Below are 23,900 nucleotides of genomic sequence, written 5' to 3' on the forward strand. Positions count from 1 at the left end.
ATATATTGCACTTCAACACAATTCAAGCAAAAGGAAATATTCATTAGTTTTCTTGTAGTAGTAGAATCCATACTGAGGAGATGAACATCAAAATCCACATGCATTATTATACCCTCTACATCTACCTCAAAATTCTTACCACAATCAGCATCTCTAAACGTAGAACTACCAAAATGAAAGACTGCATAGAACCCTCCAGTTTCCACAGTAGTAAACGTGAAAGAAACAAAACCAAACATCATCAAGCAATTGCTTCCTCCTCATGGAGCAACATCTGATCGAAGTGCCACACTCCTGAAAATCCACAACACCACCCAGTTTAGGGACCAGGAAATAAAAAAAAAAAAAAAAAAGAGCTTAAGCAACAGCCAGTTAAGAGAAAAGGGTTTTAAAAAAATGCAATTCGAGAAGCACATGAGAATGCGTATACAATAAGTAAGTGGACTTGGGGATCCCTACCATGTCCTTTCCCCACTCTTCTCAGCTGTGCAACATATTCTGAAATTTTCTTGATGGCTTCCACCTAGAAAAGAAACACCCATCAGGCCAAAATCATACTAATCAAACATCAATTCCCTCCCCTATGCTGAGATTCCCTACATGCAATTCCCTACCAAATAGAAGGAGCGGGAAAAATTGCAGGCCCTACGAGCGGGGGCTCCCTGCCCGATTACAAGGGGCAGGGGGAATTTCCGGGTCCCAATTGCGGGGGAGCCCGGTCTTCCATAGATTCTTTCTTGTTCAAACATGGGAAAGCAGAGAGAACATTTTGCTTACCTGCTCAGCTAAAAACTCGCTTTCAACAAAATCTAACAACTGCACATCATGGTTTCGCTCAGCAACCTGTTGATCAAAGTCAAGAGCACGAATCAAAAAATTGCATTTGCGTTGGCTTAAGACAAAATAAAGCAACCTGCATATATAATAACTCGAACGAAGCAAACAACAAGAGTAAGGAGAGGTGCATTACGGCGTGCAAGTTGAAGAGCTTTTCACTTGTTAGCTTCTCCAAAGACAGTACTAGCTCCATGGCTGAATCAAGAAAATAGATAACATTATGTTAAAATATTATTTTTACCGATGATTTAACATGATATCAAAGCAAAGACCCAACTCTTCAATTTATCCCCATTTTCAATTACAATATTATACTTGTTGTCTCATCCCAAACGTGAGAAACAATGCTAAAGTATTAATTAATTCATCACTCTGCCCCAACTACCAAGTTAACAATATCATGTAAAAACTATAACAGGCCATGTTGCTATATGTCATTTGTCCACCATACATAAATAGACCATTAAAATACATCTTACTAAACGATATCACAAGATCGACATCTGCATGCACATTGTTAAAGATGTAAGATACATCAAGAACATTCATTAATTTTCACATCCGCTAGTACTTGTAAAAACAAACAAAAGAGTAATAAATAGAAACCATAGTTTTATCTCACTGACATTCCACTATGCTAAAATTGAGAACATCGATTGGCACTACCCATCAGAATGGAAAGTAGTGGGATAAAAGTGTTTGTTTTTACAAGACAACACAAGCAGCAGCCCCCCAATAAGAAATGTGGTTAACAACTTAAGCCAGACAACACAAACAAACAGCCTCTTTAGATAGGCATAAAATGCCTATTATTACCCCCCAGTAATGCTATATACCACACAAACGTCTCATAAATATGAGACAAAGTTATATATATATAAAACCGGAATTACTATTCCTTCACGCCACATGTAATACCTATGGAAGCTTAGGATAAAATTTTTCAATTATCAAAACTACATCCATTTCGAAACAGGCATGTACATTACCACGTTTGAATTACATAATTAGAAGAATTGGGATCAATTCATATGGGGTCCAGGGAAAACTCACCATATAACGCATCTCCCTTCTCCTCATGATCGAATTCAGAGAGGGGCATCAGTATAGATTGCAGCTTCACTCTTCCACCTCGTTTGTTCTGAGCATTTCCCAAAACAAACAAAATCACAAGTTATATTTAACCCAAAAAAGAAAAAGAAAAAAGGAAGACATAAAAACAGATCAAAGACGACAAAAGTATTAACAACAATTAAGATGCAGGTGCAACGTATCAAACACCTGATATTCCATCAACTTCTCGGCATGTCCCCTTTCTTCTTCACTTGATTCTTTAAAAAACCTATTTACATAAAAATATCGCAACTCAGATTTAACAAAAGTAGTTTAAAGAGACAAATAAAAAAAGAAAAAGAAAAAATTACCTGGCAAGACCCCTCAGCGCAACGTTGTCTCTATCAAAGTAGGCAAACATGGCATGGTAAACGTACGAGACATTGTATTCGATACTGTCATTCCAATTTTCCAACAAACAAACAAAAGACCCAAAATCAGAATGAGCAAACAAACGAATCACAATAAACAAAACCACCCTATGAGTTCTCAAAGTATAAAAGAATCAAAGTAATGAAATCCGAACAAAAAACCCACTTGATCTGCTCGTTAACCGCGGCCTCGACGTCGTCGGAGTACTTCTGGCGAGCAAGAGAGACCTGAGGGACGGTGGGGACGAGATCGAGCTCCTTCTTGACCTCCTCAAAAGGCTCGAACACGACGCCGGTGAGCGGCTTGTTATTCGCACCCTTCGAAGCCGAGCAGATAGCAGAGCCGCTATCTTTCTTGGCCGAAGAAAATCGGAGACTCGAAGCCAAAGAAGCCGAAGAGTTGAGAGGAGAAACTGAACAAGAAGACGGTGACGAAACAGAGAACAGAGGTCCAAGAGTCTTTCCACGAGGTGGATTCAGAAGAGAGAAAGCTGGGGCGGCCTTAAGCAGCATGGTGTTAAAGAAACAGAGAAAAACAGAGAAAATTCGAGGAATTTCAAGAACCAGAGGAAATGAGAAATGTGAGGGCGTGTGGTGAAGAGTGATGGAGGAAGAGAGCGATATATATGAGCAGCAGAGAATCGGTATGGGCCATTTGGATGAGAGACACGTGGGCGGTGGAGATTGAAGAGTGGAGGCGGGCGCGTGGCGCACTCGTGGTCTGCCTAGCTGTATGCTATGGAATCCTGGAAATATCTGGAAATTTGGGTCCAGATTCAGAGTGGTAGGATAATTGTTGGCCATAAATAAATAAATTTATTGAGAAATTTGATCTTTTTTGGCAGCTTCTCCAAGTCGTGTGCCGTTTCATGGGCGCGCTAAAAGAAGACAAAAGGGTTACGAATCTTTTTGCATTAATCGGTAGCCTCTAGACGCTGAGTTGTACGTCTACTTAGCTTTTCGAGATAAAATTTACCAGAAATGCTTTGGCGTGTTTAAAGTGATATATTTTATATTAATTGCTTAAAAAATAGAAGTTAACATTTGTCTATGTAAATAGTAGCATTATTCAAGAATCTTATACCTGGTATTTTATATGGTTTTATGATCTTAACGGTGGAAAATAATCATCTTGATTTTATTTAGAATGAAGAAGACCCAATTAGTTATTTCAAAAAAAAAACTTCTCCTAAAATAATTAAGTGACTCGACTCCATTGCATTTTCTATTCCCTTAACAATGACTTTAGTTTGTCATGGCACTCCAATCATGGTAAAGTCTCCTTCAAGTTGAGTTTTATTTTTTATTTGTTTAATATTAGCCCATTAAATTGACAAGATGTGAAGCTCAACAATATTTTTGGAGAATATCTTCAATTCGGTTATGATAAAAATGGTGGATTTTTTGCCCACCAATAAGAAGATGCCAAATTAAGTTGGAGCAAAAAAATAAAATGAGATCAAAGCACTTGATTTTTATTCCCTTACAGCCCCTCAACCACCTTGTCTTCGCGAGCTTCCGCCATTCGCCGCCACTGCCTCTCTCTATCAGCCACGTGGGGTGGCCTAGAACTTGCTGGAGTGGTCTGTGAGCCACCCCCAGCAAGATCTGAGGTGGCTGCTCCTCCTTCCTTTGGGTCTTCCAATTTGTTTTTTTTTTTTCTAAAAAAAATTAATTAATATTTAAATCAATAATTAGGTGTAGTTGTGTTTATTTTGAAAACTTAAGTTTGGTAGAATTAAGTTAAGTGGCATCTTCTTATTCGTGGCAAAAAAAACCCCCCTTTTATCATGACCTAACAGCAGTTGCTCTCATATTTTTTTCCCGTGCACGAACCATTTTGAAGCTCAACAACTCTTATCACTCTCTATTATTTTATTTAAATATTTTTTCTCAATGACTTTTTTTATTTTTATTTTTAATTGAGTTGGGTTTAATGACAAATTTTTAAAAATTTCTTTTTAACATTTGGTGAATATGTTGTGCTCATTAGCCTCATTTTACCAACCTTTTTGTTAAAGTAGTTAGTCTATTGTGTAATGATTTTTCATCCAAATTTTCATTCAGACTAGCAATAATAATCTTAGTCTAGCCGAGTGTAAAATGTAAATACAAGACAAAGAGGATATACTTGAAGCCAAAGCTACAATGGGGAAATTCCCACTTGTGGAGAGCTCAGTTGATGATGAAACTCGACTTGATTCGCTCAATTCATAAAGAACAGTAATTTTCTTTTTTGGAATGATTATAATTTATCTGATAATTTTATCTGCAAGTGGGATACTCTGTATAACTTTCTTCACAGGAACGAGTAAACGACAAGGAGTAAAGATAAGATGGAAAATATTCAATATATTAAAATATGAAATGATGAAGTAAGGCAAATCCCGTGAAAAGATTCTGGTTGCTATCGATGGTACACGTGTCCTTTCATTACCCTACCATAAAATACCAAACTCAAGGTAACCATCTAGAGGGTGAGACACGCTTAAGAAAACAAATAAATATATGACCGACAAAGTTCTGGGGTCGAAAATTTTCAAATTCAATCTATATATAATTTTTACATATTTTTTTAATAAAAAATGATTTTAAAGGATAAATTTTTTCTCTAACTCAATTTAAATGAAATTTATGTCCTTAAATTAATATGGTTTTGTAGCAGCAGGGGATTGAGATACCATAGAATTCTCTTTAAATTTTAGATTCTCAAATTCATAAATATCAACCGTTCATCTCATCTAAGCGTTTAAAATAAGTTATGTTTCAGTATTTAGTGAAAAAATTTAATGAAAAAGCTATCCTTAAAGAATTGGAATAGGATCTTGTCTAGTTCATTATCCGGCTGGGATTTCTTCTTAGAAATCTTAAAACCACAAATAGGACAACTGTCCCACTACAAAAAAATAATAATAATAATAAAAATATTTTAGATTAAAAAAAAATAAGGGGTGCTGGACCACCCTATGGCCCTTGGGGGTGGTCTGGCCACCCCTAAATCCAAACTATAAAAAAAAATCGTTTGACCCTTGGGGTGGCCGGACCACCCCCAAGGGCCAAAAGAATTTATTTTTTTATTTTTTAGATCTGGCCTTGGGGGTGGCTAGACCATTGGTCTGGGGTGGCTGAAGTCACCCCTTAATTTTTTTATAATTTTGTTTTAATTAATGGGATAGATGTCCTATTTATGGTTTTAGGATCTTTTAAAGAAATCATGACCATTAACCGAATATTTTTCAGTCCATTTTGGATCTATTCCCAAAGAATTTAATAAGCCATGTTTTATTATTAAATGCTAAAACATAATTTATTTTAAACGCTTAAATAAGATAAACGATTAAGATTTATGAATTTAAGAATCTAAAAAAAAATAAAAAAAAATCTAAAAAACCTCAATCCCAAGCGAAGATATCTGGCCAGAAAAAGGATAGAGGCTTTGCTTAGTGTAATATTCTCCTTGGGCTGAGGCTCCCACAGAAAAAGGAAGTTTTATGAAACCTAGGGCACCAATTCCAATGCGCTCGCTGGCTAGCCATTTGAAGCCCAGGCAAATTCTGCCTCTATACCCTTAAAACTTAAAAGTGACTCTGTTTTGGGTGGCGGGACCATTTCAAGTGAAAGGGAAAGGACTCACGTGAATGAAAGGTTTGGGCCTTTCGGATTGGGCTTTTGCGCAAAAAACAGAGGAGGTGACTTTTAAGAGTAAGAAAGAATCTTAAAAATAAAAATAAAAGACATTGCTATTATTAATTAAGTCATTTTGATTTTAAACTTCAGTTTTTAATTTGATAAATTTAAAAATGGAATTCAAGTTCATTTTAAATTTGAGACATTTGTCAGCATGCATAAAAAAAAAAAACACCAAAAATCATATATTAAAAAAGAAAAACAAACAAAAGGGATGGGGTGTCCCAACCCAACTGTAATGGCAGTAGTGGGTGGGTCAACAGTGATTAGAGAAGATGGCTCGTGATTGTCCTTGTCTGAGGGTGACTCATAGCCGCCTTGTTAGCCACTGCCTTCGGTGATTGGGGGGATGATCAAGTCATGTTAGGTCGTGTTCCATGACCACTATTATGACTCGGCTAGGTCACTCACTTTATTATTATTATTTTTTCTCTAATTTCCAAAGACTTAATGAAGACGACAAAAAATAAATAAATAAAAAAAAAATTGTGTTTTATTTGCTGGGCATTAATGTGCCAAAAAAAAAATATGTAATTACCTTTTGCCCCATAAACTATAGTGTCTTGACACTTTTCTTCCATGAACTACCAACTATAACACTTGACTCTATTAAACTACCATTTTATGACAAAAAACCCATTTCCGTCAGTCAAAGGGGTTAAAATTGACGGTCAACGGTCATGTGCCATTTTAATTTTTTTTTTCTTTCACTTTTGCCCTCATTTTAAATTGTTTTCATGTGTTGGATTAGGGTTTAAGAGGGTATAAGCGTCATTTTCTCGATTTGAAGTGAGGGCAAAAGTGGAAGAAAAAAATTAAAATAGCACATGACTTGCACATGACCGTTAACCTTCAATTTTAATCTCTTTGACAGACGGAATTGGGCTTTTTATTATAAGATGGTAGTTTGATGGGGTTAGGTGTCATAGTTGGTAGTTTATGAAGAAAAAATGACAAGACGTTGTAGTTCATGAGAACAAAAAATAATAAAATAAAATAAAATAAAAATAATGATAGAAAACTATGCGTCTCGAAAATGAATCTTCATCACACGATGCTCATTTAATGTCCGCGTTGGAGACCTCATGTTTTTTCCTTCTAAAGTGGTGAAGATGTCTGTTTTTTCCCCATTATTTATTCACACAAACCAAACAACAAGCTTCTTAATATAAGATGGTAGTTTGATGGGGTTAGGTGTCATAATTGATAGTTTATGGAGAAAAAATGACAAGACACTGTAGTTCATAAGGACAAAAAATAATTAAAATAATAATAATAATAATAATAAAATAAAAATAATGATAGAAAAGTATGCGTCACAAAAATGAATCTTCATCACACGATGCTCATTTAATGTCCGCGTTGGAGACCTCATGTTTTTTCCTTCTAAAGTGGTGAAGATGTCTGTTTTTTCCCCATTATTTATTCACACAAACCAAACAACAAGCTTCTTAATCTTACCCCTACTTTAATTACATGGTCTCACAATCCTAACTTCCATGTTTCAAAACAGAATATCGTGACAATGGCCATTGCTTGCTCGGGCCACTCAATTTCATGTTTTGCAATCAACTAATACTAATGAGAGGTTATTCTATGTGTTAATTGTAGCACAAATTCACTACGTTGTGTCTTTCAATGAGTGACAGTGTAGTATAATCTAAGAAAATAAAACAAATATATCAGATCACATCCATACAAGTGAGGTGATATTTTTTAAATTTTAGTTGATTTGGATGTGATATGGCGTATTTGTTTTCTTTTCTTAAGTTGTACTAAGCTGAGGTATCAATCTCTCATTGAAAGGTACAAAATAATGGGTTTGTGCCATAACCCCATAAAAGTTAAGCTCAATACTAATTAGAGGCACCGATAAACAAAACCAAAACTCTGAGTCGAATCTTCTCCTATTTAAGTGAAAAAGGCATTTATTTTATTGCATATGACTTTATTTTTCTCTTATTCTCTTATGAACTATTACTCATTTTTAACTTGGCTTTATGGATTGACACATGTCACACTCAACCTTATTGAATTATCATTTTGTTAAAAAAAAAGAGGGAAAAATATAAAAAAGCCCTCCAAATTACCAACCATTTTCAATTTAGTCCCCTAATGTTTCAAAAGTAATAAAGTAACCCTACAAACTACCAAACTATTGTATTTTGGCCACTCCGTTAGTCCAAACCGTCAGTTTGGACGGAAACTGCAAAACGACGTCGTTTTGTTGGGGGCTACTTTATCACTTTCTGAACATTAGGGGGCTAAAATGAAAATGGCTGGTAATTTGTGGGGCTTTTTTATATTTCTCCAATTTTTTTTTTCCATAAAAGGGCATTGTAGTAATTTACCCATAGCAAAACGACGTTGTTTTGCAATTTCCGTCCAAACTGACGGTTTTGACTAACGGAGTGGCCAAAATGCAATGGTTTGGTAGTTTGTAGGGTTACTTTATTAATTTTGAAACATTATGAGACTAAATCGAAAATTGTTGGTAATTTGGAGGGCTTTTTTATATTTTTCCCTTTTTTTTTTTTTTTTTTAACAAAATGATAATTCAATAAGGTTGAGTGTGACATGTGTCAATCCATAAAGCCAAGTTATAAATGAGTAATAGTTCATAAGAGAATAAGAGAAAAATGTAATTTCCGTTCAAACTGACGATTTTGACTAATGGAGTGGCCAAAATGCAATGGTTTGGTAGTTTGGGAGGCTACTTTATAATTTTTTGAATATTAGGAGGCTAAATAAAAAATGGCTGATAATTTGGGAGGCTTTTTTATATTTTTTCAAAAAAAAAAAAAAACACTTATTAATAAAATTAAAGAGTGCCCAAATCACTTCTTAATAAACACCAATCATAACTTAGAATAGTGAGACCAACGTACAAGAAAAGAGGTGTTTTATTTTGAAAGAAGGAAAAAGAAGCCTGGAATCATGTGATGGGCAATTAATGCTGGAGACTCCAAGAAATTTCAATACTAATCTCCCTCGAAGTGGGTTTCATTTTTAACAATCTCTACAACTTAACATGTCAGGATCTCATTAATTTCTTGGTGGGGGTGTTCCGTTTACTTTGTCTCTGATTAGCATCATTTAATAATTTTAAACCACAATTTCTTTTTGTCTGTTCATCAATCCAAGGATAACTAATCGAATCACGGGTGAAAGTGAAGGAATCCTTAATCATATAATTTATTGTTCGGTTTACTAGTATAAAAGTCGGTTAGTTATAGTGGATGAGTATTTTTGTCTTTTTATTTTTTATGAGGACAAAAATACTCTTTTATTATAACTAACTGAATATTTTTCAGCTCAAATGAAATTAAGAGAATCCTAATTCACTAGGAATTTGAGTGCCAAATATGAGTCTTTATGGGTCAATCAATATGCCCGATCAAGTGGATGGACAACCCAAAACTTGTTTGACGCAAATGAACCTTATATTATAATTTTTATTAAAAAAAATTATGTATTTCTCACACACATATATATATATATATATATATATATATATATATATATATATATAATTCTCGTAAGCATATAATTCCTATAGCATCATAAGAACGATTTTGCTGTCAATCACTATCCATTAAAATTCTGTATCATCCCTATCTTTAAACATTGTTGTGACAAATTGAGACAATGAACTATTAATTTGCTGACCAGCCCAAATTCTATCCGATGAAGATAGTATGGAACTCACGGGCTCACTTCCGTTCAACTACTGACCATGCACAAGAACATAATATAGGAATAAAATCTACTAATTGCTGATCCTTTATTATTAGCTTACAATTTATTTGATATTCAGTATCTATAAAAGTCAGAATATTAATTATATTATTAAATTTTTATTAGCTTAAATGAGTAGTAGAATAAAGATCTAGAGTTCAAATTCTCATTAAAATCTATCTCGTGAAGGGGCTGACTATGCTGCAATTCGGTCAACAAATTGTTACAAAAAATTTTTCTATAGTTTTTACAAAATATTAAAGTAATCAGCCAACTATTTGAGGCTTTGCCTTGTGCAGCACCATATTAGGCCGTATCTAAGTTCCAATTTTTTTTTTTTTTGTTTTGGGGCATGTCCACACAAGGGAAGGAGAGAAGAATTCGAACTAGTGACTTCTGCTTCATTAGGCGTGGTCTATAGTTGATTGAACTACCCTTTGAGAACTAGTATTTAAGTTCCAATTCTATTTAATGATTTGGGTCAGACGAGAGAAAAGGGAGAGAGATTGTGTTTATGTGATTTTCACATGAATGTTTGAAGCTCTAACAAACATTCAAGTTGAGCCATTTCTTTGGAACTAATTCTGTCCCCAAGAGGTAGCTCAATCGGCTGGAACTAAGCCTAATAAAGCAGATGTCACTAGTTCGAATCTCTCTCCTCCCTCTTGTGCGGACATGTAAAAAAAAAAAAAAAAAAAAAAAATTCTTCGGAACTAATTGGAGCTTTTTGTACATGAAAGAGCTCTTATGAAACTTACATGTTCGTATAAATGTTTGAACAAGTAAGTCTCATAAAATTTCTCTCATATTTACTATTTGAATTATTAGGAATTTAAACTTCAACCAACACACCCATGTTCACGTACAAACACTCCCCTATATCTATAAGGGTCAAAGGAGAACGTGGACGCCATAAAAAATAAAGTTGACGCTTTGGCGGCGTGTCAACCACAACAGTGGTTGTTGTTTTTGTTTTTCCCCCCCACCTTCTTGTCTAACAATGATCCTAACTATTCAGAATTGGGTTTACTCATCATAACAATAGAAAATATGATCCAATCTCAAACTAAAAACATCATCATAAAAGAACATATCCTGAATTCTCTCGAGTGTACCAAGCTAGGGACAAGTACAACAATCACTAGAAGCTTTGAACAAGCAACATGCCGGCCTGAACGTCTTCCAGTGAGCCCAATATTAATCATCTGCATGCCAACATATAACATTATGTACACATGCAACATTTTCTATTATTAATAATAAATTTAGGGAGTGGGGATCCATTTATGGACCCACCTAAATTTGGAGCCGACACCAGGTTACAAGAAAGAGTGGAAAATGTCCAATTTTAGTACAGTGAGGAAAATAAAAATTATATCAACATTAACAATAAGACAAGGAAGCATGATGCCTGGAGAATTTACTTGGGTGCCCTAAGAATTCTCTGGAATTACCTATCTCTGTTTAAAGCTGTAGTGTGCCCATTGGTTTGATCTATAACGTTCTTGAGAGCTCAAGAAAAAAAAAACCCTTCTTCAAAACTCCATGATACTACTTTCCCATTTTTTTAATGCGTAGTTATTAATGTTCTTAAACAGTTGAGTGTGTTTGATCTAGAGCACACGTTCTCAGCTATTATAAATATACACACTCCAATCTCATTCTCTCCAAGCTCTGTTCTTAAGTCACCTTCCCTGCATATTTTCCTCTTTCCCCCTCGCTTTTCCCTTCATCACATAGAGTTTTCTCATCACAAGTTATCCAGAAACAAAAAATGGGCGGCAATTCCCCATGCGCTTCCTGCAAGTTGCTGAGGCGTCGATGCGCCAAAGACTGCATTTTCTCCCCTTACTTCCCTTCTGATGACCCCCACAAGTTTGCCATTGTTCACAAGGTCTTTGGTGCTAGCAACGTCAGCAAAATGTTGCAGGTTTCTCTCTCTCTCTCTCTCTCTCTCTTCCCCGCACACACACACATTCATTTCTGAAACTTATGCCTACTTTTGGTTCTCCAAAAGTACCAAGAAATTGTTTACACTCGAAGAGTTGAATCTTAGACTTTATGCTTTTTATGAGGTACCAGGACCACCAAAGCCAAGCGACCTAATTATCACTCGAGCCAACCTTTTTGAGTTAAAAGTACCATGAAACTTTCTCATTGTTTTTTCTTAACTTTCTTGTCCTTAATTAATTTCCCTTATTATTTCTAAAAAAACAGAGGAAAATGTGAATGATTATTATGATGTGGTGCAGGAGCTTCCGGTTCACCAGAGAGCAGACGCAGTGAGCAGTCTAGTTTACGAGGCAAACGCAAGAGTGAGAGACCCTGTTTATGGGTGTGTTGGAGCCATATCTTACCTGCAGAACCAGGTCTCACAGCTTCAAATGCAGCTAGCAGTGGCTCAAGCAGAGATACTCTGCATCCAAATGCAGCAGGAGCCAGCCATGCCAACCACACAGATGGACCCAGATGACAAATCATACTTTCTGCACGATAATCTCCCTCAGTACCTTAATTTTGCCTCCTCCTCTAGCAATGTAATTCATGACTCTCTCAAGAGAGAGAGCATTTTTGGACATGACATGGTTTCTTAATAAAATTGTTTCCACCTTTTGGGCCTTTTTAGCCTATTCTTTCCTTACACACACACACACAGATATAATGGTATAAAATTTTATAATATGAAAGAGGGAGAGAGAGAGAGAGATCTTTTAATAATGAGACATCGGAGGGTAACTTGAAACAAGGGTAAGATGATGGAGTCAACTCTAGCATGTGAAAATGTTAGTTTTCTTAGTAACTCGTTAAACAAGTGAAGGTGCTCTTAGTTTATTTGTCTTGTGTCGGTGGATTTTCAGAAAAAAAAAAAATATATATATATATATAACATAAATTCTTGTAACTAATTATATAGTGATCATCAACTGTGCGTAGAAGGATAATAAGCCAAATATGCGACTTCAATCCCTATTCCTAAAGGACAAGGGCACCCTCACCTAAAATAAAAGGCCTCTCCATGTTTGGGAACATGAGTTGGAATTGGACAACTCATACTCTATGATTTTCTATTTTTCTTTTTTAGCCTATTCTCCTTTTTGGGTTTGCCTATTCGAGCACGAAAGTCTCGTCAAAACAAGAATTTACTTGAGTAGAACTCATTCGAGCTGGATGGCTCTTTTCGCTCCCCTATTATTATTCTTATCCATTCTTTTTCAATTTCACTTGAAATGAAGAATATTCTTGTATATGATAATTCTCAAATTAAAAGATGGGAAATTCCAGCTAAACCTTTCCCAAAAATACTATGGAATGATATTTTTTCACGCAGAAAAGACATAAATAATACCATCATGAGAATTTGATAAGACAAGGCCCTTCTTTTCCAAAATGATTGTGAAAATGAACCGTTGCAATACTCTTATTGGGCGGCTGTTCCTGCTTTCAATTCCACATCTCACTCACCTAATTATCTAATAAGTATTGTAGTAACAAACAATGCTTAGTCTTGAAAAAGAGGAAAAACACAAAATTCATCTAACACCTGTGTCTTTCAAATTTTCAGAACAAAACGAGTAATAAATATAAAAAAAAATAATAATAAAATTTATGCAGCTCACTTGCTTAAACAAGTAGACAGACAACTTAAAATTTGTTTAGACAAGACTTTTAAGGTTCGAATAGTTAGCAATCTAGACAAAGAAATTTCTGACAATTTCTATCCATTACAGAATCAAATTCTTCTAGCACGTTCACGTGGGGGTTGGTGCAAGAAACTGCTCAGTTCATGGGAAGTACACAAGAAGACAGATTGATTTTATATTGAAATATAATGTATATATAAAATACATTTCCCTCAATCCATCTCTCAATACAATTATACGTCGAATCAAAGCAATATTATAGCTGCTAAAGAAACAAAACAGAAGGCAACAACTGACTTAAAGATTCCTAATTTGCTTTGTTTATCGTGGAAGCATTTCCCAAGTCAAACTTGAGAGCTTTTCTTCTTCTATCCCAATATCAAATCCTCCTTTTTTGGTGTCTGTATCTGGCTGTTTGGTCTTCCAATCATTTCATCGTAACCCAATGAATGCTTGCTAGATAGTTTTGAATTGTCAAGCTTTCATATTAGGATGCCTTAGGGTTATCAACTCCACTGAGGTTATGTTTGTTTATAATGGTATTTTTTCAATTTAAATATAAATTACTTCATATTTTAATAGTTGTGCACCTCAGTTTAGCCATATTTCTATTTAATGTCATCCTCAAATTCTTTATTGGGTCATTATCAAGCTTTAACTTAGTCTCATTACACATATTGTGCTTGTGATTTCAAATTAATGCAAGTGCAAGTTGACATGTCCAGACATTAAGTATTACCTACTCGATTCTCATTGCTGTGGAGAGGATTCTCCACAATTCCACGTCCAAAAAGCGGAAAATTGTAGAGGCCCACAAAGACCCCACAAACACCCTTCACATCTCTTGTGGAGGGCAGGAGAAATTAAATAAACTAAAATTTTTAATTATAGAGGATCCTGATCCCGTTGCGGTGTCGTATTTAATTATTGTAAATGACATTCTACGAACTTCAGCTTGAAACTGGAGACCCAATTTGATTTAGTACACGAAACTTCTAAGTTGGATGAAATTAGAAAGGGAATTTACTAGTCAAATGTTGAAAATACATACCAAGAGAGAAGACTAATGTAAGTTACATAAACAAGACCAAGGCATTTCCCTATTATCTATCAGCCTCGATTTTTGACTCCTTTTAGAGACAGGAATGAGATAGTGGACTGTGGGAGCCTTATTTCTCTCTTTGAGGGCTCGAGGTATATAATGCTTCCAAACAAAAGTGGTTTGGATTTCAAATATCTTTCCCTCTTGTAGATATCTTCAACTTCTTCTTTTGCCCAATTGATTGGGGGATCATATCTTTTGGGGAAACTTTGCTTCAAGAGATTGATGGGGTTAATCATCACTTGCTTATCCACATGATTCCATATCTAAGTATGATGTTTGTCAACGATTTTGTTCTCTATCTTTTTGTTTTTTTTTTTGTCTTCAAGTTAAAAATATTAACAAACATCCTAAAACACTGAACACTTCTCAAAACACAAAAAATATTTGCAAACATTTTCTCAAAACAAAAACAGAAAACACCTCTCTTAAGAAACGTTTAGCTCTTCATCATTGGATTTTATTTTATTTATTTTTATGTGGTGGAGTTATCAAGGAGCATTCACTAGGTCTCAATCAATATGATTAGATAATAATAATGCTCCTCTTTTACCTTGAGTTCAAGTTTATGGAAGCCCAGTTTCCATATGTCAGTTATAGTTTATTCATTATTACATAAAAGAATGGACCATTTTGCAAGATTATGCACATATTTCCAACCGACCCACCCCACCTTCTTCTAAAAAAATTATAGTAAGTTTTCTTCACCATTTTTATATTCATCGCACCCTAGACAGGATAGTGGAGTAGAACTATGAACCGTTTGACCCCAAAACCGGCTCACCTGTCAACTAAAATCTGGAGTTAATAACTTTGTTTTGTTCGACACTTCTACGACTAACATTCCAAATGTTTGACTATAATTTTTTTTCTCCAATTTTTTTTTCTTCAGATTATCCTCATGGAAAAAGTAGGCTTTAACCCTCAAAATAATGAATTTGTTTTGTGCTCTGTATTTGTATGCACGAGATGCAAGTTGAAGTGTCACGCGTCTTTAGTTATTGATATGAAACCGTTGCTTGCATCTTGTACACATGGTATACTGGAAGAGTAAACTCTTGGCGAACTAAATCTTTGTTAATTAGGTCCATTTGTGTTTCACTATACGACATATGACATGTAGATTGAGAATTTGGGTGTCAATCTAAAATTTAAGAACCTGAAAATGATAACTACAAAAGAGAAATGCTATATACCATATTAATATCTCACAAATATTCTATATGGCAAAGCCTAATGGTCCTTATTAAAAGAAAGGGAAAAATACTTTTTACCTCCCTGAACTATCTACTCATTTGCATTTTTAACCTTAATATTTAAAAAGTGACACTTTACTCCTCCCCTCAAACTTCCAAATTGTTGCAATTCGACTATTCTGACTTTTTTTTTTTTTTTTTTTTTTTTTCCAAAATGCCCTCATCCCAAGTTAACAAAAAAAAAAAAAAAATTAATTAATTAATTTTTTTTTTAAAAAAAAAAGATTTAAAAATTAAGGGGTGGCCAGCTTAACCTAGTTGGGCCTGGGGGTGGCTTCAGCCACCCTAAACTAGCCACCCCTTAATTTTTTAATTTTTTTTCTTAACTTGGGATGGAGGCATTTTGGGAAGAAAAAAAAAAGTCAAAATGGTTAAATTGAAACAATTTAATTTGAAAGTTTGGGGGGGGGGGGGGGGGGGGGGGGGGGAGTGTCGCAGACATTGGCCAGGGCCCAGGCATTGGGTTTTCAAAATTCAACTATTTTCCATGAACTTCGGTGTTTTTCACATGTCAAAAGCGTCAATTGTCCAATTGCGTTAACTTGTATTCACAGCATGCCCATGAGTAAAAAGTTAAGAAGAATTAGTTAAAAGTACAAGTGAAAAGGGAAAAATCTATCATTAGGTAGGATGATTCCCTTCTTTTCTTTTTCGTATAACATGAAAATAAAGCCAAAAAGAGGTGTTAAATAAATACAAATTACCAGCAATTTAATCATCTTGCTTTGATTAAATTAACATTTTTCAATCGGTTTAAACTTTTTAGACAACTTATAATTTAAGATGATATGATATGAGAGCAAAAGTCCTCGGTTCAAATCTTATCGTATTTTCTTATCTTTCCTACGTTAGCTTAATCTTTTGAGAGAATCGGTGATTTACCGAGCAAAACTCAATCACCATGATGTCACCTCAAGAAACAGACTCCGCTAAAGATGCAAAAGCATTGGTAAACATCATCAGTGAATGACAATTTTATTATAGTCTGGGTGACAGAACTTTTATTACAATCCACTTTTATTGTCACTTTATCGTCATGCTACAACACTAGTCAGAGAAAAGAGGCTTCACTTACCATGCTTCCTTGAAAAGAGGAAGAAAAAATGGAAATACACAGAAGGGTAAAAGAAAAGGCAATAATAAACTTAAGGCCCTTCAGCATCAATTGAGAAAGTTGGAGAATCATCCAATTTCTGGAAAGTCCCATCAGCAGCGCACACTTGAACAATGAATTTGAGACTAGAAATTCCCCAAGGAACTGCAAGATCAGACACATAGAAAGCTTCCACGTGTGCTGTTCCAAGATACTCCACTTCTAGTTTTCCATCTTGATTGCCAACCCCTTGTTTTGCTAGTTTTTTGACATAGATGTTGTAGTTTGGGAATGCATCAGTATTACTCCCATTTTTCAGTTTCCAAACAATTTTCACACTAAGGGACTTGGAAACTCTAGAACTAGAAGTCCATTTGATAAATTCGCCCTCAACAAGCCATGAGGAAGAGGGCAGAAAATCTGAATTCTTTCCAGAAGTTTTAATAGAGATATGACCAAGTACTGCAAAATATTCTACAGGACGGCGAGGTGGTCTCATTTCACTAAGTTCTTGCTGTGATCGGTAGCACACAGCATGGATTTCTGTTAATGTGCAATGGTTCATTGAGATTCTGGCCTCCTGTATGACCCATCCTGGGACGGTTCCTGGCTTTTCAAGCCGGCGTGTTGTAATTACTCTACTGAATTTGCTTTGGAATTGGTTCATTTCCTGTGGTGCAAGAAGTATTGACATGCTTTGATTCTGTGGAGAAGAGAACCAAAGAGAAAGGCCCAGTTGAGATTCCCCCTCTGATTTCACCTGTATCAACATGGAGTTCACAGTTGAGCTATGTGCAAATACAAAAGCAGATGGAATATATAAGTATTCACATGCAACTCAGTAAATGTTTACCTAAAACTAAAGGAACATATTTTTTCTATTTTAGGAACCCACATTTTCAAAACACCTACATTTGGCTCCGCATTTTAGCTATTCTCTATCACTATTCTATTTTAAATATTCTTTCTTTATCTATTTTCACTCCTCTCAATGAAGAGAGAGAATCATATTGAATATTTTATTAGTCTTTATTTTTTATTTTTTTATTTTTTTTATTTTTTTATTTTTTTATGAGCTATAATACTCAGAAAATTTGCTGAGCACTGTAACAACTAGTCAAATCTTTAGCCAAAATAGCTAGTCGGATGTGGAGCTTTTTTTTTGGTATTTTTTGTTTAAGGGATAGCTAAAAGGTTGTTTTAGCTACCCCAATGTGAGTGCTCGATGTGATCAGTTGGGGTATAGTTTTTGTCATGCATGCAATATGTTGTAAAGTTCAGTCTCTGCTGGCACGCACAGACAGTACAATTAAGAGTTGGGTTAGTCTGTTGTTATCAAAAGCTCTTCCCATGCTAAAGACATATCAAAAGCGGATCAATCCTAATTATTAAGCTTCACACTAAACTCCTCTGCAACTTTAATACACATAAGAGATAGCTTACAGAGTATGTAAAGTGGAGAGGTAAATCCCCCAAAGGAAGTTCTCCATGAAAAAGCCTTCTAGTGGAAAAGGCATTGTCTTCAAGAGTTCCTTTAAATGTGATGTTTCCACCTCCGCTATAAGATGCTTCCTTAAAACTACCATTCACAAAAATATATATTTAATTAAAGGTAGTTAGTAAATGAATTAATACTAGATTTTAGAAAATGGGGAAAAAATGGACCTACATAAACAGTTTGTGAGAAATGCGCTATAGAAGTCATGTTCATGGGCTAGAAACTCAGAGCTAATGCATAAACCTTCCACAATTCTAGACATGATTGAGTCATACAGGTATGTGACATATCACTCTTCAGTGGAAACAACATGAATGGAAGACCAACACTTTTTTAAACAAATAAAACACATATGAGGATCAAAACTTACTCAACAAGTGTTTGAATAGTGTCTGGAGTAGGCTTATCAGCAAAATCGAGTAAAGGCTGCCACAAGAACAAGAGTTGGAATAAAAAACATGCTAATAAGGCTGACGTCAATAAAGCAATTACACGTTCAATCAATAGGAGGACTTCGACTCCATTGAATTGCATAATAGATTAGGCAATCATTTCATCTAATTATATCTCTACACATGCATAGTGCAAGAGACAAGTATCTGAACGTAAACTTGAAAAGCTGAAATAATTTGAGCAGCCACGATGGATTATAATATTGAAACTGTTTTTGGGTATTCTTAATTAGTTTGATCCTCGTATGTTCTAAAAAACAAAATTTTAATCTTATATATGTTCATCGGAGGCTAATGATAATTACTCTTCTATGATTAGATCCCATCAGCATTCAAATTCTCCTCTTAATGGCTAGAACAAACACGACTGTAAAATTTTATATTTACCATGATTCAACAATATGAAGACTTTATTATAACTGCCATAATCATATAAATTTTTCATTTGAAAAAAAAAAACCTGAAGTGAGTTTGATTACACAAACCGTAAGTGGAAAAAAATGGATAAATAAATAAAAGCCAAACCCTGTCATAATAAAAGAAAGAAACAACATGTCCATCGAGCGCATACCTGGAAACCTTGGCATGAAATGTTATACCAAGGATCATCTGATATTTTTGCTCCATCAATTGAAAAATGATAACCATGCCCCTGAACAATAAAAAGTATTCTACATGTCATTTCGACTCTTAAGAGTTTTACCCAAGCAATTTGCATATTCAGTTTTTTTTTTTTTTTTTTTTTGTATTTGTTAAGCATCCTCATAGAATGTGTATAATTTATATTGTTTATAGCAGTATCATATTTTATGATCTATGATCTCATTATATGGATCATATATTATTATATCTAACAGTGTCAAGGAGATCAGAACAATAACAAAATTATCTTACAAGGGAACAACTTATTTTATAGAATGCTTTATCTGAAGTTTGAGATGAATATATGTAACATTGTCCTCTATTATTTTTCTCTGCCATTGTTTTTCTTTCTTTCTTTTTCTTTTCAATAGATTTCCAATTCTTATGTCATACTAGGAACTTCATATGCCTTAAAGCTTAAAAAATATACATAAAAATGAAAGAGAAATAATTTTAAATAGTTGCAACCTGATCAAAATTTGTATAGAATGGCAGTACTGTGGGATAATTTCGTAGTATTCCCCATGACTTCTCCACAAGGGCCCACCAACTGCAAAGTCAAAATTATATTTAATGAATCTTGTTAGACAATTGAGGAAGGCTTGCAGGATATAGACTCAATCATGAAGTACAAATATTAAACTATGAACACACATTCCACCATCATAAAGAAAGATGGGCATTCAGAACTTTTAAGCTTAAATAAAATAGATTATGGACGTCCATTTCGAAAGAATGGGAATGGTTGGTTATAAGTGCACACAAAACTCCTGAAAAGACCATGGATTCTTCAAAATGCAACGAGATTAAAGGTTTTACAAATATATAAAAAATAAAATAAATAAAAAATCTCATGCAGGCCAATACTGGTTAATTTTCAAAGATGACATTGATTTCATACATATGATGGGAGAAAGAAACTATAAAATCCGGACATACCAAGTCTATAATGTCACATCATAGCATCAAGATGGGGCAAATCATTCACGTTTTATCATCCAGGTAATAACCATAAGAGTTCACAAAGAATTCAAAAGGTGAATATTGAAAAATTAATGCCAGCTTTTGTGAATCATAACATAATTAGTTGAGGAAAACCTACTTAAAAACCTCAGAAAGTCAGAATAGTTTGCATCTGAGACTATATATATAGGAAACTCTATAGCAAGAGATAATTGTATTTACCGATTTTGTGCTGTCTGAAAATCAGGTGGTTGATTAGTCTCATAAACCCATCCAGGAGCAAATATGGCAGCCGACACGTCATCCTTTTCTAGCACATTAAGTGCAACATTTGTCTGGTTCACAAAGAGTGAATCAACAGGAATTCAAAAGGCCAACTTATAAAAAATATAGATTGAAGCATCTCACAAGATTAATATTAGTCATACATTCCATTGCCCACCACCATAAGTATTCCTTCCAAATACATCAATCCCCATGTAAACATCAAACTTTCTATCACCAGCAACAGCAGCTGAACGCCTTGGATAGTCTCCCTGCGTGTTACATAAACGTTTTTTTTTTTTTTTTTTTTTTTTTTTTTTTTCTGTTTCATTTTTATGGCAATGGAACATTGAAATCAAATTTAGACATGGAAGAAAGAAGAGAAAGCCATACCTTCCATGTATAGTTTACAAATATTCCATCACAAATATCAAAGAAAGGTTTATTCATTTCATTCAGTTGATCTTGCCATTGGAGATCACCATGAATTGTAACACTATCATACCTGCAAAACCAACAATAAACAATCAATTACAAGTTTAGACATGATTCACTATATTGGGGAAATACAATTGACTGAGAACATGATATCTCCTAACACTCACCATATCACTAAAGAACCAGGCACTGAGGAATGCATAGACTGGTTTAGATGGTTGACAAATTCTTTCAGATTAGGGATTTGCCCTGAATCCAAGTTGACCTCCATATTAATCTGCAAGTGATTCTTATGTCATTTATAGGAAGGGAGTTCAATGGGAGTGCCAAAGTCCACCTGAAGATGTTGGTTTGCAACTTACATTCTTCCTTATTTGGCCATATTGTTTAATGTGTAAGGCATGTAAGCAACTGTGTCAAATATCATAAAAAATGCCATTTGCTGTTATGAACTTATAGAAGTTTCTTAGGAAAGGGTTTTAGATATTAAGAATTACACTCACAATACATTAACAACATTGGTCCTTCATCACTTTTCTTTATTTATGTACCTTTTTTTTTTTTTTTAATCTTACTCTGAAAAAAAATCAGCTATCTGTACCAATTCAGCTTGAAAACACAACTTCTTGGTGCATCTGAACTAAATCTGTTTGAGCTTCTAAGTATAATGTGTCTACATCTGTGATCATAGTAAGTTCAATAATTTATTGTGAAAATGTACTACTGTTATGATTCATATTGCATAACCACCCTAGGGCATTTAAAATCAAAAGCTAGATGAAATAAATTAAGAAAGTATGCAGGTTTATTAAATATATACCAGCCATCCATCAAAGCCCAGAGCAACAGCAAGGTCTCTTAAGCGCTCGGCATACATACGAGCGGACTCCTTTGTTGAGAGCAATTTATTGCTAACAACTCTCCCTTCATCCCATTCTGTGATGAAAGTCCCCAGTACCTTATATTCCATAGTCAAAACCAAGAATCATGTATCACAAATCCTTTAGTAATTCGTTCAAATCAACACTCGCCTAAAAAATAAAACAGATCAAGCCCTTGCCAATGTAAGCAGAAGTATTAAACAAAGGTGTACACAGAATACCATAACCAAAATTCTTATATAGGTATTCACATTTTGACAAATACTTGCTCAATTCCAAAATTAAACCAATTCTTTTACCTAATTTAACCCACATTATAACTCATTCCAATCAAGAGTAACACATTTCTACCTCAACTTCACAAAGTCCAAGTACTAACATAACCAACTCAACTCAAAACGACTAATATCCAGCACACACGCAACCAAAAATAATGAAGAGTGCGTTTGGTGCTGCTATTTCGCAGCCCAAAAGTGTGATTTCAATCAAATCGCAAAATATATATCGGTTGGGAGTACGTTCTAAAAATTGCGATTTGAAAATGTAAAAAAATTTATGTCTTCAAATACACTAATATGTGATTTTAAAGGCCAATTGCAATTTTACCAAGAGTAAAACTGCATTTTTAAGAATCACGTTTTCAAATTAGACTTTTTTGAAATAGCAAACCCAAATAGAAAGGCAGAAACATTTTTAGCTACTAACCATGCCAACACACACAGACAAACAAACCCAGAAACATTAAGCTACTAACTATGAAAATTGATATACCTTAACGCCGTGCCTGTGAGCTGTATTGGTCCAACACGGAGGGGGAAGCGTGACGAGACTATGCGAAAAGTAGACGAAAACATCGATCAAATGCCAATGCCATATAGCATAGGCCTCGGGATTAGTCCCTCCCTGGACCCACTTATCATCCACATACCCTCCTTGCATGTCGTGGCACACGAGTAATCTACGCCTATTCGGCAACGAAGACGAAGAAGAAGACCCAGGTTGAAGAGCAACCGAAGCTATGTTAAAAGGGTAGTGAAAGGACTTTAAGTAGGACAGGGACTCGAGGTCTTCGAGGGTTTTGATTGGATAGGAGATCGGCACGGAAGGCTGCGTTGGATCAAACGGTGGAGGAGGTTCAGGTGCAGAGGATTGAAGCTCTGGTTCCCAGGTGGGCTTTGACATTGTAAGGAAGCGAAAGAGGTTTTGGAGCCTTCTGTGGATCTCTCTGAGGAGGTTTATCAGTGTTCGTGTAACAGGTACTACCCGACGAACAAAAGAACGTGGAGGCGTGAGTGTTTGCAGCAGGGTGTGTGGTAGAGTGTTCTTTTTTGTCTGAGATGTTGTACAGTGTTGTTCAGTTGAAGGTAGAAGACGTTGACTCGCAGACATGGAGATGTTGCAAAGGAAGTTTGTGGGAGATGGACGTTACAGACATGTGCGAAAATGGTGCGTATTGGATTTGGGAAGATTGGAACAAGGGAAGTGTGATTCGTGAATGGGTGAGCACGGCAGACGAAGCTTGAGTGCAGCAGACTAGGCGTTGGAAGTTTGGAATTTTTTTTTTTTCGTGGGGTTCCAGCTTTCCAGGTTGCGGAATATGTAACCGTGAACGTGGGACGAAGGTGACTCGTTGGTCTTTTAAGTCTTGGTTGTTTTATTTTTTTTGTGGTTGCCTTTTGGTCTTGGTCGTTGGTGTCATCAATGCTTGGACCCTTGGACACTTCGGGCAATGAATTATGAAAGAAGAGTGAAGAAAACAAAAAAGAGACTTTCTTCTTTTGACTTTTCTGGATCTAATCCGGATTACACGCAATTCACAGGATTTTCCTCTCAAATGCATTTAACGGTATTCTATAGCAAACTTCTTTGTAATGCAATCGGCAGCACTCTTTCTCAAGATGGAGAAAATCTCCCCATAAAGGTT

At 35.1% G+C, this 23,900-nt stretch overlaps 3 protein-coding genes across 3 annotated transcripts; 1 reads left to right on the top strand and 2 right to left on the bottom strand.

The window, feature by feature from the left end:
- Positions 1 to 21: 21 nt before the first annotated feature.
- On the bottom strand, positions 22 to 2,930 carry LOC132186670 (ferritin-2, chloroplastic). Its single transcript, XM_059600664.2, has 8 exons — positions 2,488 to 2,930; positions 2,262 to 2,345; positions 2,119 to 2,179; positions 1,891 to 1,978; positions 971 to 1,032; positions 778 to 843; positions 460 to 523; positions 22 to 294 (listed from the first exon to the last, which is right to left on the bottom strand). The coding sequence occupies exons 1-8, from the start codon at positions 2,832 to 2,834 to the stop codon at positions 242 to 244; spliced, it is 825 nt and encodes a 274-aa protein (XP_059456647.1). The 5' UTR covers positions 2,835 to 2,930; the 3' UTR covers positions 22 to 241.
- Positions 2,931 to 11,379: 8,449 nt separating this feature from the next.
- LOC132186671 (LOB domain-containing protein 12-like) lies at positions 11,380 to 12,354 on the top strand. Its single transcript, XM_059600665.2, has 2 exons — positions 11,380 to 11,676; positions 11,999 to 12,354. Exons 1-2 carry the CDS (start codon positions 11,521 to 11,523, stop codon positions 12,338 to 12,340), a joined length of 498 nt encoding a protein of 165 aa, XP_059456648.1. The 5' UTR covers positions 11,380 to 11,520; the 3' UTR covers positions 12,341 to 12,354.
- Positions 12,355 to 16,679: 4,325 nt separating this feature from the next.
- ENGASE85A (Glycosyl hydrolase family 85) lies at positions 16,680 to 23,584 on the bottom strand. The gene is made up of 11 exons (XM_059600662.2): positions 22,748 to 23,584; positions 21,916 to 22,053; positions 21,263 to 21,372; positions 21,051 to 21,162; positions 20,822 to 20,929; positions 20,616 to 20,728; positions 19,899 to 19,980; positions 19,360 to 19,440; positions 18,707 to 18,762; positions 18,282 to 18,417; positions 16,680 to 17,598 (listed from the first exon to the last, which is right to left on the bottom strand). The coding sequence occupies exons 1-11, from the start codon at positions 23,363 to 23,365 to the stop codon at positions 16,891 to 16,893; spliced, it is 2,262 nt and encodes a 753-aa protein (XP_059456645.2). The 5' UTR covers positions 23,366 to 23,584; the 3' UTR covers positions 16,680 to 16,890.
- Between the last annotated feature and the right edge of the window lie 316 nt (positions 23,585 to 23,900).

This window comes from Corylus avellana, chromosome 6, assembly GCF_965113065.1.
Source record: "Corylus avellana chromosome 6, dhCorAvel1.hap1.2, whole genome shotgun sequence".
In the NCBI taxonomy this organism is placed as follows: domain Eukaryota; kingdom Viridiplantae; phylum Streptophyta; class Magnoliopsida; order Fagales; family Betulaceae; genus Corylus; species Corylus avellana.